Genomic DNA, 20,273 nt, shown 5'->3' with positions numbered 1-20,273 from the left:
AAACTCTGTTTTGTATTTGTTTTTCAATCTGGAATCTATATTTTGATATCATTGTACATATATTTCATACATTAGGTACTATGATGTTATAAATATCCTGATTATCTGAGTACTGTTTTATTGACAAATGATATCAACATTAATTTGTCACCAAATAAGTTTTACTTTGTTTTGTATAATTTGTTAATTACATATTAATATATTAGTCAAACATCAACATTGTTAGATTTCTTTTGTGTGTGTGTGTGTGTGTGTGTGTGCGTGTGTGCGTGCGTGCGTGCGTGCGGGCGGGCGTACGTGCGTGAGTGCGTGCATGTGTATGTGCCCATTGCATACGTAAGTAGTTTTCCATTTACGATTATCATTAAAATTGTGACCCACTGCCAAGTGCATGTATGGTCCACAAGATAACTAAGTCGTGAGAATAAGATATGAAGTCGTGACTACGAGTTAACAAAATGTCAGACATGTCATCTCTCCGCTATATTTGAATTCCGCAATCTGTGAACTAGATGATGTAATCTTCGGTAGAGTGATGGTACATCTCAACAGTTATCTTAAAGATTTCATACAATACAATCTTTATCAACTTACAAAACCTACCGATTTATGTTAAAATACTTGATCTTGATTTAGACCATATAAACTTGATTAAATGTTGAGTCTCATCGTTTGAAATGGTTTTCGGCCTCCAAAATGAAGACTATATTTCTCTTAATATTAATAAGCGTTACCAAATCTTTTTGCTCGAGAGAAATGCCTAAGACAAATGATTAGATTCAAAAAATACATTATATACAAAGAGAAGTTCATTTTCTAGATGTTTTGACCTGCAAATGGTCTCTTATTGTTAACATTGGTAAAATCTGCTGGTAATGCCATTTGTCATGATGAGAAAACGATTTGTTATTTTTCTATAAAAAGGTATTCGTTCACTCTTGCCTAGTAAGAAGGTTTTAAACTTGGAACAGGAGCCAAAACACTAAAGCAATGTGTTTCTTAAACAATGTTTCCTCGCTTATCTAAAATCGGGATGCATTTGTTAATAATTATAACATGTTTTGCTCCGTGTAGGAAGATCTTGAATGCACACATGCACTCATTTGGACTAAAATAAACGTAACAAACTAATGCGTAACTATATATAAAGCGCCATGACATCCATTGGTTATCTACAAATCCACTATCAGTGTCTAAATGGAGCCCTTCAGAAAAGTAGGTGAGACTGTTATCAAGTCCATCTGTCTGGCCACTATTAAATACGTCCGAGAGTACTTAAAAGTACTCAGCTTAATTATAGAGAACATTTGTTGACTTAATGTTTGTCCCATTTTAATTGTATATCATTATAATTCGTTGATTTTATCTTCCTTTGGTTATTTTGTATTCAATCAATCTTCAAAAAACTAAACATGTTATAAATGTTAAACTTTAATTTTAATATTGTTTTAATACTCTTATAATAAGAAGTTGTATGTAACATATGTATTGCACAAATAAATTGTGGATGATTACTAAAGCTGTCTGCATGATGAGCTTTTACAAAACTGGCATAAAATATACCTTCACCTTTACCACCGTAGGTTCAAAACAGGACGATCACAGGAGCATAACTTAAATGTACTATCACTATAACCTGTAAACATATGTATGTCATTTATAACGCGTATGGGCTAAGATTGGCAAATACACAATGATAGTGTTAGTAACGTGTATTTATGTAGAGCAGTCTACGGGTATTTTTTTGGATACAAAAACATGCACTTAGTTTATTTCATTACGTAAAAATAAATCCCGAAACAAATAGAAACATAAAATTGGTCACAGTGTTCAGTCTCTGTTTCTTTGCAACTAAGCTAAGAACAGGGTGTTAAAAGGGCAAATACGTATCTGTTCTAATAAATCATTTTAAAACCCACCAAGATAAAGGCTTAAACTGTGGTAGTGAAGTTAAAACCTGTACTAAAACATGTGAAGAAAAACATACTGCTTATGGCTATTTAGGTCAGCCATATGATTCAATCAGAAACTCAAATGAGTGTGTCTTGCAGCTCCAGTAACGCTTATGATATTACTCGTATGGTATTACGTATAAGGCCATATAATTGAACTGCACTGGTGCTCGTTCGGAACACATTCTGTTGTGGCAGTCTGCTTTCTTTGATGTGTGAAGTCGTTTCAACTCAAACTCAAACTCATTTTATTCGTGATAATAGGCCACCGGCCCAAAACACAGTCTACATAAAGCCCATGAACAAGTAATTTAACGTAATTATGACAAAAAACTCATAAATGTACAAAAGATAATAGGATGAACTGTTATCTGTAAAAGGTTATAATATAATGCAATTCTATTCTTACAACTGCTAATGTTAATTTCTAAATATATTTAACCCTAATGATATAGATTTAATATATTTAATCATCGACACATATGACTTGAACACAGGATAATATAGTGCAAATTGTCTATGAAACCATTTATTGAGTTTCACTGCATGTTGAATGTAAATATGTTTTACTTTTAAAACTACTATATATCGATTTAAAATGTGTGCTGTCAGAGGACGGCATCTTAGCTACATATCGTATGTATAAATTTAGCATTATTGAAAAGTTCAGTACAATTTACGCTAGACAATTTAGTATAAAACATGTCTTTAGTAAAATGCGTAATGTAATAGTGCAACTGCACCGGAAATAGAATAATTGACCCCCACTTGTACTCAATTGAAATGCAAGTAATTAGGCAAAAAGTTAACAATTTAAACTTGTTACTTGTATTCACATCGGCTTTAAAGGGACTGTACTCCGTATGATGAAATAACGAAAAATAAATTATCGAAAACTGACATAAACTTGGTATCGATATGTACAATGCATTGAAACTTACTCACTGAAGAACCACATAGTTTACAATTAATTTATTTTTCGCAGTGTTTTCGTATTTTTCCATTACTAGATTACTAGGTATGTCTACCTAGTAGAATTCATTCCTTATCGTGATTGGCTATTCGATGTTATCACGTGATAATACCAAGTAAGGCATAAAGCTTAAATATTCCAACCGTTAAAGAGTAAGCCTTCGTAGCACAGTGGAAACGACACTGGAGACACCGGTTCGAACCCGGTCCCCGACTCGATTTTATTTTTACATTTTGGTATTTTTTTTACAATTATGATATCAAAAAGTAAAACATTTTATTAAACAATAGTCCTGAGATTCATTACAGAAAAAAACACATTTTTTTCGTGCCGATTTGGTGTACAGTCCCTTTAAAGACCTTTAACTTGTAAATTTATTGAAGCAAATCAAACAACAAGCTTTAATTCTCAGATACAAAGAATACCTGCAAACAAATAAATCCAGCGCAGCAATAGTGCCATGTTGGCAAAGGTAAAATACATATTTTGAAAACAGCAATTTCTGTTAAAATTCTACATTTACAACAACAAAGATACATTATTATCAATAATATCTTATTTAAATAGGGTACCCACACCAGGGCCCGCCCCACTGAATATGTCAAAGCAAACTATTTATGTCAATATGGTAAAACAAATAAAGAAAACCCCTGAAAGGGGGCCCCTTAAATCAATCTCAAGTTAACGTTTACGCTCCTTCGGGAGGGGTCCTACGTCCTAATTGCGTCCCCAAGTAGCAGTCCCCTTTCAAGTACAATTTTGAACGGTCTCTGTCGACGCGTCCCAGCACCGGCTTGAGTAGACAACAAGGATACGCTTATAATGTATCAGATGATGATACCATTATGCGAACTCGGGGTGAGAACACATAAAAAAGATGTATTATCCCCATACTATTTGAAAGCTTTGATGACGCCACTGGAAACATGGATGTTTAGAGAATGCATGTATTGAATACAGGCTTTTGATACCGTTGACAAACAAGTTGAGATAACATTCGGAAAATGTCATATCACGAGCAACGTTCAATTTTGAACCTTGTTTTAAACGAGGTAACGAGTGTATGCTCTATCATTTTAATACAAGGTCGATGCCTAAACAGCCACTCTATTGTTCATGCTCCAAAGGTTTTATTCACTGCGAAGGTAATTTATTTCATTTCACTATCCGATTACCTATACCATCCAAATTATCGTCCATGCCGAAGGGAAACAAGACCGACTTTTACGTATGGAGTGTCAGCCAAATCACCGGGGATGAGCAAAAAACGTCATGTGACCACAAATGCAAACGCCAGGGGCCGGTTGCTCAAAACCTCAATTAAATTTAACAGTACGTTACCTTAACCATCCGTTAAATCCATAACTGACTGTTACTTAACGGTCAGTTTAATTATTGTTGCTCATAGCTATTTAACGCTGCCGTTTAGTAACGCTAGCGTTAAATGCTTAACAGTCAATTAAATCCAACTTCCTGTCCCATAATTCATCTGTCACCATCATTCAGCATCCAAGATGGCCGACATCATAAAGTCTTCTGCTTATGATACTGAAAAACAAAAAAGGAGAAAAAAACCTAATTTCACAGCTAGTGAAACTTTGATTATAGAGGAATGTATGGGAGACTTCGATACAAGGGAAATGCTGACTAACAAATTTACTGATAAAATTTCTAATGAGAAAAAGAAAAGAAAATGGGAAGAAATAGGTGTCAAATGTTCTGCCCTGGGGTGTGCTGTTCGGACTGGCGATGAAATCAGTGTTAAATGGCAGAACATGCGAAAAAATGCCAAGGCTGAGATAACAAGGTAGTCTGATATTATATTTAAAAAGTGTTATTGTTAATATTTTGAAATATATTCAGCATGACAGATGTACTGAATTAATTGCATTTTTTATTCATAAAACAACTTAATATACATGTTTAAATGAAAAGGTTATTTTTGATTCAGAGTAAAGCTTAAAATTTGGCCAGAAACACTAAATTTGTTTATTCAAACTCTTTATTGATACTTTAATTTGTGTCATAACAGTGAAAGGCTCCAGCGGAGAGAGAGTGGGCGGGGTACTGACACGCTAAAGAAGGCTACAGATCAAGCCAATAGAATTGTATCTATACATGCTGATGCCAGTTTCAATGGAGTTGTAGGTGGAATGGACTCTGATGAGCCAGGTAATTTCGTGATAAACATGATAATTTGATATATAAAACATAATGTCGTCTGATAAATGAAAGGGAATCTCTTAGTTAAAATAAACAAATCATAGCCTCGTATACATATTGTGTTTCTATTTTTAGTAACAAAATCCTCCAACGGAAAATATTGATTATAATTGAAGAAGGCGGGTAACAGGCCAAGATACATATATAGAAGGCATAAAACGATATTGATTTCTTACCTTAATCTATTCCCAAACGGTGATTTTGCTATAAAGTCGTTAATCCAATGTAAATTAGAGGTGCCTCGTTGTTCACATCCTTCACCTTCAAATACTTCGTCTAAGTTAAAACGTCTGAAAATAAATCGACTCTGACTATAATTCTAGTTGACACAGTTGCCTCCCTTATCTTAATTGTTACAACATTTATTTTGTTTCGCAGATGGTCTTTCGTTTATACCAAATTTAACAGATGAAGAAGATGCGGAGAGTGAAAGCCTTAGGTCATCAAAGTTACCCCCGCCATCCAAGATCATGATGGCGGCACAGGCTACTGCAGGACCATCAAAGAGCAGTTACCAAGAACACAAACAGGAACGTGTGTAAGTATTTGCCATGTTTTCAAACAACTGCATTGTAAAAATACGATATATGAAATATACACCAATTGAGTAAACTTCAACATTAACAGTTTGAATCCACACGTTATATGATAATTTTTGTCACAATTAGCAATAGTTTCAGTTCACTGATATAACATCATATTATTATGATCCTTATTATCATAATCCTTATTGTTAATAGTGTCAAGAGAAGGAAGACCAAAGCAGAGGAACTTATTGATTGGCAAATTATATACTTTCAAAATCAGGTGGAATTGGCACAGCAAGAGGTATGAAAAACACTCAGGGTACGGAGGATGTTACAAAAAGTATAAATGTACATGTAGTTCAATGCAAAAGGGGTTTCAACCACAACAATTATATGTTAGATGAATTATATATGCCAAAGAATAAAGATTGTATTACCAAATCGGCAAAGTTGTTTATGTTTTGTTTTGTTTTACAGAAGGAAATCAATCGGGTGAAGCTGAGAGTGATGGAAAAATATGAAAAAAAACTTGATGCAGAGGAAATAGACGGATTCATCCGGACAACCTTCTTCGAGAGTTAAACATGTACCTGCATATAATAAGACATAATAATGCAACTTGGCAAGGATGGATGTCTCTGATTCATAAGTAATACATCCAATAAAGAACCTTTAATACATATTCTTATTACTGTAACAAAATCAATCTTATCTATGTAGTAGTGATGGGCAATCACCTTGGATTTTCATAATCGATTAATCGGAGACCCTGATCCATCCATTATCCGATTAATCAGCTGTAATCCGACAGTATCACAAAAGCATCATTTTCTGATGTATATATCAATAAGGACCTTTGTTTTCATGTGCATTTCATTTCTTATGCTTCAGTCAGAAAACAGGTATTATTTCTGGCATTTTGAATAATTCTAAAAATTATTTTAAAAAAATATTCCAAGGTTTATGAAGTAAGGGAACACTTCATGGTGAGGTTTACTTATTAAGATGACAAATAAATATTATAAAAATATTATATATTTATAATTATTACATTATTATGTAAATTATAAAGATAATACATGGTTGACCATGGCTTTTGGTTGATAATTGCCCCAGTGCGCATAATAATTACCAGAGGCATTTTTCAACCATGTCTTATCCTGTATGATACACATGTTTTGTCATTTGGACAAATTTGTCAATGACTTATGCACCAGTCAATTTTAACCACAGCCCCCCAGTTCCGGGGGTATACCGGGGAAAGCCAGGGAAATGGGCCATATTTTTACCTTTTAGGTGGCTCCACAGTGCCGAGTGAATGCAGTGGTTTTGTCTTCCCGGGAATGGGCCTAACATAAGATTCCCGTGGGTTCAGGGGCATTTGGTGGGGGTTTCACGAGCAGTTCCTTCCCACAGGTAGAGGATTTTGACCCGGCTTGGCTGGACCGAAAGTCAAAGTCCCCACTATTCCCGGACCGGGGGGGGGGGGGGCTTGGTTACAATTGACTGGTGCATTATTAAACCGGTTTTTTAAAATAAATTGAAAAAAATGAGACATAACACATTGGTTTTGGATGGCATTAGCTATAACTTGGAAATTAAAAAAAACAATTTTTTTCTCACGTATTTTCGGAGTTGGACGGTAAACATTTCCATTCTTCAAACAGTTGTTACATCGACTGATCTTGACGTTCATTTCAATATGTGAGCACAGCTGGGGTCGATCAAGCCTAGTTTTATAAGAATCTGGGCTTGAATGACCCTAACCATTTCGCTGGAATAATTTGCACTTTTCCAGCACCTGGACGACCGATATCCAGGGTAATCTAATATTTTTAGATCGATGTCCGGTCGACGTTATATTCTATACACGCTCACAGTCTGACCATTGGAATCTATACACCCTTAAATTTTTCCGTAAAGTAAACCATGAAACTGTTGCCTGCGACCATTTCAAATAGTTTTATTTCCGGATAGCCCTTTAAGCTCCCGTTTTTGTATAATAGCTATTTTAAGGATTATAACTTGGACATCCAATATGTCGACATGGATAAACAGCCTCAAGTCAACTTCTTAAATTCTCCGTCACCATGATGTGTCACTGTGGTACGAAAGGATTGGGATCAAGTATGCTAACAGTAAAAGATATATGATTTTATTTTGACGTATCAAAGACGAATATTTGAATGTTATTTTATGTATGTTTGGTTCATAATGGTACTTTGTCAAGTGTTTGTGGTTATAATTGACTGATGCATAACATTCTTAATGCAATGTCAGATTCTAGTTGAGAGAATTGCTCCCATTTGTCCAAATTTTATTTTCATCAATTGTGGCAATGAAAGCAGATCAGATATCATGCACAGTAAAGATTTTCCTTTTCTTTTTGTAATATATCTTAAAGAATATCAAAGACTGTGGGAACTTAAGGTTTTATGCCAAGACTTACAGTCATAGTTGATAATGACAAAGTTATCAAGTATTGCATTATTCAAATATAATTTCAGGTTATGCAGATTGTTGAGAGCAATATGATGAGGGAAGGCAGGAAACAGTCTTATTGTCAGGTAATGTTAACAAGAAATGTTTAAAACACCTTCTTTTTTAATAATGATTTCCAGTATGATATTATGTGTATTGTGATCCTAGAATTGGACTTTATTGGATTTTTAGGAATATTTATTTGCTTCAGACTATGAAATAATATCATGACAGTAAAGCAAACCACAAAGTATGTTTTAATATATTTTGCCTAATACTACCGTACAGACAATCCATATAGCATACTTTTGTTGTAAAAAAACTTCTTCATATTTGCACAATAGGTTTTAAGAGTTTGACTTTTGAAGGTGATCAACAAAAGAAAGATTTTTCATAGAATTTTCTTTTATATTATGATTTAATTGCAGTATGTACTCATGGAAAAATGGTGTTCGAGAGGTGGTGAATAAGGATTTGCATGCAGCATTGAAGAACGATAATATGTATGTTGTATTTGTTTTCTTCTAAATATGTGAATACTGTGTTAAACTTTAAATCTTGCCATGAAATAAGTATCATGTATTCCAATTTCAATTTGCCAGTATTACTATATCATAATCCTAAAAGATCCTCTACAACTAAACTTTATGCAAAAATGTTTTTTATACATTTGAAATTCTTGTAATATCCTGCTAACAGCATTTATTCCTGTATTGCATATGAACTGATAAATGCCCAAGATTGCCAAAAAAATTGCTAACTGCTGATCTTTGGTAAATGGTGATGCTTTTAATCTATATCTTTATTATTTATTTTTTCAGGCAAAGAATAGAAAGAAAGGTTCTCTTAACATAGAAAGTAAAGAAATAATGAAGTTCACACTACAGTTGACAATTTGGATGTGTTTCCTTTATTTGAACATGATTTATTTTAACTTACATAACAAGTATGCACTACAATAATGTATATCTATATTAATAGTAATGATATTCCATTAAACATGGATATGGAAAAAATATTCTTTGACAGTGCAAGATAAGATAAATCCAGACATAGTCAGAGTCTTCAGTTAACTTGGATGTGTTCCATTTGTTTCATCCACATACTTGAAATTTGTCTTGTAACTACCTGTATTTTTATGAGGTTAAGTGGTGAGTAATCAACCTTTATCATAACATTTTCTTATTTGGGGATAGTATGTATTTATGTTGACACTATGTGTACCTTCATTCTCATCATTTTTCTGTACGAAACGAGACCGAATGTGTCATTTTAGTTTTACCATTTTAAACTGTATTTATTATACTCATCATTGAATACCCATTCGTATATTATCAAACATTTTAACAAATTTAAATGTGTTGTTATTTTGATTATATTGTGTTGGTGTCATAGGGTACATGTACATGTCCATTCCTAGCCTTCAAGATAAAACATATATATTTTTTGTTGTAAAATGTGTTCTTTATGCATATACATATAGAGTGGCTACAGAGAACTCAACATTTTTCTTACAAAATATCTAAGGGTTTCCCTGCATGTGATTGCTACATTTAGTGTACCTCATGTTATATAATACATTGTATATGATCAATAAAACACTTTAAGAACCAAATCTGTTGCTAAATACTTTTTAAAAGCTGTATATGTACAAGACAATACTGAGACTGTATAGACACCAATGAAGATGTATAGATTCCAATGATTGCCTTGAGTTGAGGCTGTATAGATTCCAATGTTTGTCTTCAGTTGAGGCTGTATAGATTCTAATGTTTGTCTTCAGTTGAGGCTGTATAGATTCTAATGTTTATCTTAAGGTGAGGCTGTATAGATTTCAATATTTGTCTTCAGTTGAGGCTGTATAGATTCTAATGTTTGCTTTCAGTTAAGGCTGTATAGATTCTAATGTTTGTCTTCAGTGGAGGCTGTATAGTTTCTAATGTTTGTCTTCAGTTGAGGCTGTATAGATTCCAATGTTTGTCTTCAGTTGAGGCTGTATAGATTCCAATGTATGTCTTCAGTTGAGGCTGTATAGATTCGAATGTTTGTCTTCAGTTGAGGCTGTATAGATTCTAATGTTTGTCTTAAGGTGAGGCTGTATAGATTCTAATGTTTGTCTTAAGGTGAGGCTGTATAGATTCTAATGTTTGTCTTAAGGTGAGGCTGTATAGATTCTAATGTTTGCTTTCAGTTAAGGCTGTATAGATTCTAATGTTTGTCTTCCGTGGAGGCTGTATAGTTTCTAATGTTTGTCTTCAGTTGAGGCTGTATAGAGTCCAATGTATGTCTTCAGTTGAGGCTGTATAGATTCCCATGTTTGTCTTAAGCTGAGGCTGTATAGATTCTAATGTTTGTCTTCAGTTGAGGCTGTATAGATTCCAATGTTTATCTTAAGTTGAGGCTGTATAGATTCTAATGTTTGCTTTCAGTTAAGGCTGTATAGATTCCAATGTTTATCTTAAGTTGAGGCTGTATAGATTCTAATGTTTGCTTTCAGTTAAGGCTGTATAGATTCTAATGTTTATCTTAAGTTGAGGCTGTATAGATTCTTACGTTTGTCTTAAGCTGAGGCTGTATAGATTCTAATGTTTGTCTTCAGTGGAGGCTGTTAGGTTGAGGCTGTACAGATTCTAATGTTTGTCTTCAGTTGAGGCTGTATAACGTTCGATGTTTGTCCAAATTTTAGGCTGTATTGAATCCAAGATCTCTCAAATTTGAAGGTGTTTAGATTCCAATATCTGTCTTAATATAAAGCTGTATACAGTCCAATGTTAGTGCTACGTTGGAGTTAAGGCTGTATAGATTATAATGTTTGCTTTCAGTTAAGGCTGTATAGATTCCAATGTATGTCTTCAGTTGAGGCTGTATAGATTCCAATGTATGTCTTCAGTTGAGGCTGTATATATTCCAATGTATGTCTTCAGTTGAGGCTGTATAGATTCCAATGTATGTCTTCAGTTGAGGCTGTATAGATTCCAATGTTTGTCTTAAGCTGAGGCTGTATAGATTCTAATGTTTATCTTAAGTTGAGGCTGTATAGATTCTAATGTTTGCTTTCAGTTAAGGCTGTATAGATTCTAATTTTTATCTTAAGTTGAGGCTGTATAGATTCTTAGCTTTGTCTTAAGCTAAGGCTGTATAGATTCTAATGTTTGTCTTCAGTTGAGGCTGTTATGTTGAGGCTGTATAGATTCTAATGTTTGTCTTCAGTTGAGGCTGTATAACGTTCAATGTTTGTCCAAATTTTAGGCTGTATTGAATCCAAGATCTCTCAAATTTGAAGCTGTTTAGATTCCAATATCTGTCTTAATATGAAGCTGTATACAGTCCAATGTTAGTGCTACGTTGGAGTTGAAAAGACTCCATTGTCTGTCCTACGGTGTAGCTGTATAGATTCCAATGTCGATCGAACTTGGGAACAGTGAGCTATAATTGTTTATTTCCTTGCAAAGTATTTATTTTATTTAAAATTGTCATCTTTTGTCTTAATTATTATCTGAAATCTCAAAAAATGTGGATAAGAAATTTTCATATATTTTACGACATTTCAATGGGGGTGTATAGATTCCAGTGGTCAGACCGTGAGCGTGTATAGAATATAACGTCGACCTCGATGTCCCCCCTGGCCGTCCGCCATCACAAAGCGATTTGAACGCAAAGAAAAACTAAATGAAAGTACTGTTAAAACTCAAAGTATCGGTTACTTCCCTTAGCTTCAAGTTTCTGCGATATATATAAAGTTGGAAATTTAATGGATTCAAGCAAACTTTTCATGTTCACACCCACTGTCTCCTAAAAGGACACCATCTGAAAACGCCACATGTTCAATGGTCAGTTTGGCTGCCAATCCCGACGTTCTGAAGACGTGCGCGTCGTGGCACGACCCAGGCCAGCTTGCATTTACACTTGTAAATTTTCCTGAAAAATGATTAAACAATTAAACTGTGCAATAATAATCAGAGTTGAATCCGCAAATGGCAGTGGTTCACTTGGGTAATGGTTCACTTCGTCCTGCATCTTCCAAACTCTTCACAATCTGTATGCATAGACTCTGTATACAAAATCTTTTTGAGTACGGTACCATATGTTACCTATGTCTACGAGTTATTTATTTAACCAAAAAATGATAAATAATATAGTACGTCGACTTGAATTATTGTATTAATTAATAGAAATATAAAATCACTATTTAATTTTTGGTCAACATTTAATAACATTTTTGGTAAGCATTTTCACTCTTTATGTATACTGTCAGCGCTCCAGTCAGCCTTTTAGTATCGCCCTTTAACTGGACGTGTTTTGGCCGAATTGACAATATAATTATTATGTTAAGCGTTCGAAAGAAAAGATGGAAATACTGAAAACAAAAGTGGAAAACTCAAAGTTTTATACCTTTGATGTCACATACAGCCTGCATGTTGATGCTATGGAAGCCTTTCCTATTCACGAAGGCTGGTTCGTCTTCGGATGGCGCCTGGATTGGGATATGTGTTCCGTCTACACATCCAACAACATTCGGGAAACCAGCTTTCTTAAAAAATTCTGTCATATTCCATGCTCGAGCATTGGCATCAGGCCACATCACAAACTGATGTATGTGACCACAAATTGCTTCTGTTACTTGGGCTACAACACGTGACACAGTGCACTTGTGGTAGCCCATGCTATCACCAATGATGTTAAAAAATGCTCCTGTGGCGAAGAAGCGCAACGTAATCAGAATCATCTGTCTAACAGTAAGTGCTCTGTTTCTTCTTGTCGTTCTTTCCAGCGATTCCTTCAGCAAATCCTCTAGATAATCTATTCCACCATTCGTATATCTGTATCTGGCATACATCTCATTGTCTAGCATATTCTGTACATGTGCAGTGTGCCGAAATTCTTTCACTTTTCTATGATTTACAAATAGAGCCGCCATCTTGGAAACCTTCCGTTAATGTTTTAACGTAGGTCTATTCCTCCGTTACATTTAACGGCTGGTTCAACCGTTAAACCCGCCGTTAAATTCTAACTTTATTTTGAGCAACCTCATACCAATAATAGTTAAAATTAAACGGACCGTTAAAACTTTAACGAGCCGTTAAATTTAACTGAGGTTTTGAGCAACCGGCCCCAGTAGTATTTTGGCTCGATTGATCGCCAATCAAGGTAAGTTTCTTATAGATATTTTTGTTATACGCGAGAGTTCGTTCAAATGACATAGCGCAAAAAAGAATGCATTGTTTTGTCTTTCGATCGGTGTATTGGTCACCATTCATGTCTGCATAGTTTCCGAGAACACTTCGATACAAATTGTGTCCATGAATGCAAACGCACTTAGGTAGTGTTAAAATGTCACATATTAAGATAAATTGCCACATTTTATAAATGTTTTGACTTTCAGTTGTTCAATAATGGCTTTCATTTGTTTAATGAATATTTTGTGCGATGCAATTTGTACAAACAAATGCATTTTCTGAAGTATTTAAATTTGGCAAACGCACGTTGGCATTTTCATAAGGCAAACGTACGTAGTCTACCTAAAATGACAAACGCACGTAGGCTTCTTATATAAAACTTTTTATTCTTTCTATATCCATAACTATTGTTGTAAGATTTTAGAATTTATATTTAATTATTTTTATGATCATAATGCTTACGGTCATATGCATAAGGGAAAGTGAAACACTTTATGTCGTTTTACTTAGCTAGACTTAGCTACAAGCGTTTGTTTGCACGTGACGTATTTTCTATGAAAATGCCTTTACAGATGATATTCTCTTAACAAACTAAAATTTGTGTAATATATTTTGCAAAGTTAATCAAGTGGCGCTTAATTAAAGAATGACAGTGTCTGTTTCAGTGATGTCATTTGTTTGCCACGTTTGTGGGAATGCGTTGAAACGACATGGGGGCTGAATTGCATGAGCGCCGCCCTGACGGTGTAAAAGCATTTACATGCTGTTAGAAACATTTATACACCACGGAGAGCTTGACGCGCCATATGTAAGTGTATTCTAGTATTTAAAAATAATTATATTATTCTTGTTTTATTCAATATTATTCTATAATTAAGCAATTATCTACCAGTCACAAGCTCAGGCGTTTTTATAAAAGGTTACCAAAATATTGCAATTACAAGTATTTTAATTGCATACTTTTAAAGGCATACATGTTTTATACAGGTGCACCACACATGGATCCAATAAGCAGTTTCTGTGCCCGAAATGCATGCAGGAATTCACCACACATACGTACCTGAACAGGCATTGGCGAGGAGAAGATGGCACGACACGTTATACGTGCGACATGTGTGGGATTTCAATGGAGGAGAAATAGACCTGAAGGCTCATATGGATGGCCATACTGGCGAGAATTCATACCAGTGCGCTGAATGTGGGAAATGTTATCGGCATAGAAGTAGATTGTGCAAGCAAAAGTTATTAAACACACCAAATAAAACATCAAATTTTAGATAATAAGTATCTTTCATGGCCGAGAGTGCAAGATTCATCCCAACCCGAACATAGTGTATTGCGGAAGCGGGGTTTACCGTGTTTCCGCAAAACACCCTGCGAGAGGAGTGGGATGAACCTATCTTACACGAGCGGCGATGATCCTGGAAAAACCTGGAAATCTTTTGTGCGTTGTGAATATAATGCGCGTATAGATTTGTTATAATTCGTGGTTGTTATGAATATGCGTGCAGTGATTCAGATTATGTTTATGTTATGATTAAATATTTATAGTTCTAAAAAGAGGACAGCGTTATTTCTTGAATGGAGCGCGAAAACTTTTCTTTTGCTCCATTTGAAGCGAGAAACAATCAATTTTGATTTTTAAAATTGCAACGAGACAATGGCCCGATTGTTCAGAAAGTCGCTAAATAGTTAACGACGAAAATCGTTGTTAAATTTAGCGATAAACAGATAGCGATCGTTAGGATATTCGCTAATTTGTTTTTGATTGTTCAGAAGTTTTTAGCAATAGCGATCGTCAACATTTTCGTTAAACTAACAACAAATTTAAATCACCTCTTACGCCAATATCAAAAATTTAGCGACGGTTAACGACGACAAACAAAATGGCCGCAATAATTGGTGCTCAGAATGTAAACATCAGGAAAAAAACGTGTTTATCGGCCAAATTTTGTATATAAAACTCTCACAGACAAGGAACTGCGTGCAAAGTACAGATTTGGTAAGGAAGGGTTGCAATTTATAACTGACCAGCTTGAAGAAAGGCTCCGTAGACCTACCGGTAAAGGTTGTGCCATGGATCCCGCAGAGCAGGTAAATATTTTTACCATTTTTTTTCATTTTGGGTAAAAAATTCATTTAATCAGAGGAATTATTATTGGACTTATGTGTACATATATATACCTTTCAATCATTAATACTAACATGGACCTTTAATCAGTTAATAGACCCGTGATATTAATTGTTAATTTTATACTTATGCCAGAATGACAAAGCAAAATTTACCTTCCACTGTTGAAATTGAATAGTAGGTTTGTGTCATCTACAGGTAGATACAAGTTATCTACGATAAGATTCAAACAATGATTAATTAATGCATTGAATCAAATCGTAAAGTACCTTATGTGTCTTGCAATTTGAGTGTAATCCACAAATGTATACACGGTTTTCTTGGTGTTTTTATTTCTTTATCCAATTTTATGATAGCATTGATTAAGTTTTTTATTGCTAAACCGGTTTCGTAGTGTTTAAGAGAGGCCCGTCTTCAAATATTCTCAATACAAATATCGGTGGAAAACAGAATCTCAAGAAATGAACAAAAAGTAAAGCTAAGGAGCTTTATAATTATTTAAATGATAGTACAGTTAGTAATATTGAGAACTGTATAATAAATTCGTAGAAAACATAAATGTATTATCAATGAAACAAAAACTTACGTGAAAACATACGTATGTTTTCTTACCCTCAGGTTTGCATTGCTCTACGTTATTATGCCACTGGGGCATTTTTCGATGTGGAAGGGGAAACCATGGGGCGCGACAAGGCGACAGTTTGTCGCGTGGTAAAACATGTAACAGAAGGTCTTGTAGAGATGAAAGATCGCTTTATACGTTGGCCGACTAGAATGGACACCCGTCGCAACATTATGGCAGGGTTTGCGGATGTAGCTGGGATTCCAAATGTGATTGGTGCGAAATCATCCATATGTATTAAAAAATATAAACATTATGAGTGTAACCAACATCACATTATCACTGATACGTTCATATGTTGCATTAATTTTGGTTCAATTCATTCATTTTTTTTATTTTTTTAAAGCTGTTCTTAAATTTTTTCATTAATCTTAAAAACCAAATATTTGTAAATGGATTAAAGAATTTCCATTTCGTTTCATAGTGATCAATTTATATTAATTATGCTCATTTGTAATAAAATGTGTTTCGACAACAGGTGCCATTGATGAATCACATGTTGAAATTACGAAGCCAGGCCCAACAGAAGAAAGGCCGTTCATTAACAGGAAGGGAAGGGCATCCATAAATGTAATGGCAGTTTGTGATAATAAAGGTACATAATATTGCAATACATTATTCAGGTGAATCCTGTTTTAATTGATCACGTATGTGTTTATCATAAACTATCGTGTGTATTGCATATTAACTGAGTATTCCGCCCGATTTTGAAAAGTAAAAGTCTGAATCTGAATTTTCGCCTATTGGAAAGGATTAATATCATTTAGTGATTTGGTCAGAAGGACACTGACCTCAAAATCATGTTTTGTGTATTAACATCAGTATTTGAATTTCTATTTGAAGATGTAGGATGAGCTGGGTCTTATGTTTATCAAGGTGAAATCCTTTTTTAAAAGATAACAATTAACTTGGTCATTTGACCTTATGATCCCATAATCAATCGTCTATTGATGAAGGTCAGTGAATTAACCTTATTTTCAGGAAGATTTACTTTCATAAATGCAGAATGGCCGGGCTCTGCGCATGACAGTTTTGTTTTTCGAGCGTCTTCGCTACAGGATTTTCTGGAGGAAAATATTCATACACTTGAAGATGGTGTTCTACTTGCTGACAGCGGGTAGGTCCACATTAAAACTTTTGGGCAACACACAATATACACAAACATTTGAAAGATAAAAAAAATTGAATATAATTATTATTACAACAGTATATCACACTGTTATAATGTATATTTCAAACCTTTGAATTCAATATGTTTATCATATGAGATCAATTAAAACATTATTAATACTCAGAATGAATAGTGTCATCTTTTTAACACAGTATTATTTTCAGATCTGATGATCTCCCCCTGTTTCTTATCTGCTATGGTCCAATCTGAAACAACAAATTATAACATTATTAACAGCCACAAGATTAAAGTATTTTTCTCTCTTGTCTTTTTTAAGATATGCTTGTTCGCGTTACATGTTGACGCCGTACAGAGTCTCTGATACACCGGTGAAAACCAGATTCAACAGAGCCCACTGCCGTTCGAGGGTTGTTATAGAAAGAACATTTGGTAGATGGAAGAGAAGATTCTGCGTCATGTGCAAGAAGGTCTGTTTGATAGATTAATTTAGTTTATGCAATAATGCTATATATCTTAAAATAATGATATAAAAAGGATATATATATAAGCTCGAAGCTTTGCCTATATATGTTAAGTTATTCAATTTGTTTTATATACTATACTCTAGGTAAGGAAGACACCCGCTCAAGCATGTAGAGAGATTGTCGCTTGCGCAGTATTGCATAACATTGCCATGTTGTTTGGTGAACCTGACGTTGATGACGTCGATGTGGATGAACTTCCACTTATACCCTATGTTGGTGGTGAAAATGGATTTGCCATCCGTGACCATATTGCGCAGGCCTATTTTGGATAGGAACATTTCCTATTGGAAGAAAGCATGCAGCTGGTGCTATGTTGTTGTTTTGATGTAACAAAGTAAAGTTTATGTTACGTGTTCTATGCATTTCTGTTAACTGATCCACTTACCCTATTCGTCACAAACTAATGCAATTATGTCCATGTCATCCTTCCCCTTCAACTCTGTCTGCACAGCTTTAAACAGCTTCCTTTTCTCCCTAGATGTTGCGATCTTTTCCCTCAAAAGCTCCATCTCCAGCTCAACTTTTTTGTTTTGTCCTTCGAACCATTCCAGTTGAGCTGTCTGCACCTTTTCCTGGAGAGATGTTCTGCAAGGATAACATGTTAATTAAAAAAAAAATCCTTGCCGGTGGACTGGCTTCCTCTGTCTAATTCTATCGTCTGATATGAGAAAGCAAATTAAGATATAGAATTAATACACATAGCATAGAATTATTCTTTTGTTTTACAAGTCATGATTTTGGCTTCGTATGTGTGTACCTTACTTTCGATGTAATAAAATATATATCTTGCAGCTGAGTTTGACAGTAAGTTATAACCCTAAATAACACCCATTTAATTATATATTTTATTTCAGAATTTGTTTCCTCCTTCAGCCTCTAAATCCATTAACATTTTTAATACAGCCTAGAAAATAATTTTAATTTCTTACGTCCAAATCGAACACTGCACGTCTCTCTGCTTCTGACTGTAAATGTATAAGGCATACATTGAAGTGTACTATTTAAGAATAGGGTGTGATTACATGTTCACTCTTTAATGATCAATTGTTGATATATAATTCAATTTTAATTGCTAAAATTTAAGGTATTTAATTCATAAATGTATACATTATATCAACATGATTATTTACAATTGAATAAAATAAACATACATCTGATTCTGGTATGACTTGAATAACCACATCACCATTTGGCAGCTCATCGACCTTTAATTCTGAAAATATATGTTTATTTTTTAAAGTTACATCGATGATAGATGAAACAAAGTTAAATTGAAAGGATAAAATAAAATCTATTGCATCTAATGTGCTGTATCGAAGCAGTTCAATACTAATAACCGTCTCAAAATTTGGATTTTATTTATACAATGGGTTATGGTGACCCCATGTCAGGGCCTCAAATATCAAGGGAAGGCACTATCATGAAATATAGAATTGCTTGATTATAATTTTAAATAAAAAAAATAATAGATCTAAACAAAATGATATAAATGCTTGCAAAAGATACATTTAACATGTATCACATTTATTTGTTTACAACTGTTTGTGATTTAATGATTATTTCATCGTGTTAAAAGTTTGTGACATTCGAATTTTAATAACATAAACCGGTTAAACCATTCTACAATCAAGTGACACATGAATCATGACAGAAGTTGGCAAGCGCTGGAAGAAAAAATCGCTTTACTGGATAATATTTGAAGCTGCGACACGTAGCATGTATTTGCAAAGGTATGAACTTATGTCATGGACAATGGACTATGGTAAATTATCATGACATCTTTTCATTATTCAAGGATTTGTCATATTCACACTCCACATGGAAACAAAATGTGTATCTTTTTAGCAGACGGAAATATTTTAATAAGCATTTGATAGTGTATAAATATATCTGTAAATAAACATGATACTTAATGAATTAAGTAGTACTTGATGATTAAATCTATAAATAAACAATGAATTAAGAAGTCTTGTACCCTTCTCTGCTGCAATTGTGGTTTCTAGCCCACCAGGAATCCCACTGAAGCCTGGGTCTGCCTTATTGATGTTAATAAGGCGGAGCACCTCCTCAGGCGGTTTTTCAGATGGTGGTCCACCCCCTGTTCCCTTCAAATGCTTTTTTGTTGCATTTCTGTTGACTTTGCAACCCGGTTCAAGTTGTGAAATTTGTTTCTCACATCTTTTCCTGTTCTTATCCCAACTCCAGCAAGTGAAACAGCACTTCCAATACAATCCCACATCTTTTGTTTCGCATCTTGTGTTACCTTTGCGTTATTTAATTTGTCCTTTACTTTTTCATATTCAGTTATGAGAATTTCCCTCTCATATGCAAGTTGCAACCTCTTTTCTTATTTTTTTCTGACAATGACAAAGTGTTGTCTGCTTGGGCAGCCATTATGTTTTTTTCAATGCATTGTGGGTAATACTTTATGCATTTAAATGCATTGTGGGAAAAAGCAAATGCATTATGGGTCAACCCCATTATACATTTGTCGCTTGAAATTTAGCGATATCGCTAAACTTCCTAGCGAT

General features: G+C 34.3%; 2 protein-coding genes and 2 long non-coding RNA genes across 4 annotated transcripts; 2 read left to right on the top strand and 2 right to left on the bottom strand.

Moving 5' to 3' along the window:
* Nucleotides 1–4,238: 4,238 nt before the first annotated feature.
* On the top strand, nt 4,239–6,257 carry LOC128240474 (uncharacterized). Its single transcript, XM_052957117.1, has 5 exons — nt 4,239–4,732; nt 4,958–5,097; nt 5,527–5,686; nt 5,889–5,976; nt 6,153–6,257. Exons 1-5 carry the CDS (start codon nt 4,440–4,442, stop codon nt 6,255–6,257), a joined length of 786 nt encoding a protein of 261 aa, XP_052813077.1. The 5' UTR covers nt 4,239–4,439.
* A 1,403-nt stretch (nt 6,258–7,660) lies between these two features.
* Nucleotides 7,661–9,762, top strand: LOC128240013 (uncharacterized). The gene is made up of 4 exons (XR_008262001.1): nt 7,661–7,802; nt 8,183–8,242; nt 8,585–8,659; nt 8,978–9,762. It is a non-coding gene; the product is annotated as an uncharacterized LOC128240013 (long non-coding RNA).
* Nucleotides 9,763–11,913: 2,151 nt separating this feature from the next.
* LOC128240473 (putative nuclease HARBI1) lies at nt 11,914–13,074 on the bottom strand. Its single transcript, XM_052957116.1, has 2 exons — nt 12,549–13,074; nt 11,914–12,074 (listed from the first exon to the last, which is right to left on the bottom strand). The coding sequence occupies exons 1-2, from the start codon at nt 13,072–13,074 to the stop codon at nt 11,914–11,916; spliced, it is 687 nt and encodes a 228-aa protein (XP_052813076.1).
* Nucleotides 13,075–18,364: 5,290 nt separating this feature from the next.
* LOC128240012 (uncharacterized) lies at nt 18,365–19,800 on the bottom strand. The gene is made up of 4 exons (XR_008262000.1): nt 19,718–19,800; nt 18,894–18,955; nt 18,672–18,707; nt 18,365–18,400 (listed from the first exon to the last, which is right to left on the bottom strand). It is a non-coding gene; the product is annotated as an uncharacterized LOC128240012 (long non-coding RNA).
* Nucleotides 19,801–20,273: the final 473 nt, after the last annotated feature.

This window comes from Mya arenaria, chromosome 7 (genome assembly GCF_026914265.1).
Source record: "Mya arenaria isolate MELC-2E11 chromosome 7, ASM2691426v1".
In the NCBI taxonomy this organism is placed as follows: Eukaryota; Metazoa; Mollusca; class Bivalvia; order Myida; family Myidae; genus Mya; species Mya arenaria.
The sequence above is the reverse complement of the archived record's forward strand: the minus strand, read 5'-3'. Positions and strand labels throughout refer to the sequence as shown.

Excerpts from the sequence above, each read along its gene's own strand:
- LOC128240474 (XM_052957117.1), top strand. The coding sequence starts at position 4,440 with ATGGCCGACATCATAAAGTCTTCTGCTTATGATACTGAAAAACAAAAA. Across the intron at positions 4,733-4,957 it reads GCCAAGGCTGAGATAACAAG|TGAAAGGCTCCAGCGGAGAG; the intron begins GTAGTCTGATAT and ends GTGTCATAACAG. Across the intron at positions 5,098-5,526 it reads AATGGACTCTGATGAGCCAG|ATGGTCTTTCGTTTATACCA; the intron begins GTAATTTCGTGA and ends TTTGTTTCGCAG.
- LOC128240473 (XM_052957116.1), bottom strand. The coding sequence starts at position 13,074 with ATGGCGGCTCTATTTGTAAATCATAGAAAAGTGAAAGAATTTCGGCAC. Across the intron at positions 12,075-12,548 it reads GGCTGTATGTGACATCAAAG|GAAAATTTACAAGTGTAAAT; the intron begins GTATAAAACTTT and ends ATCATTTTTCAG.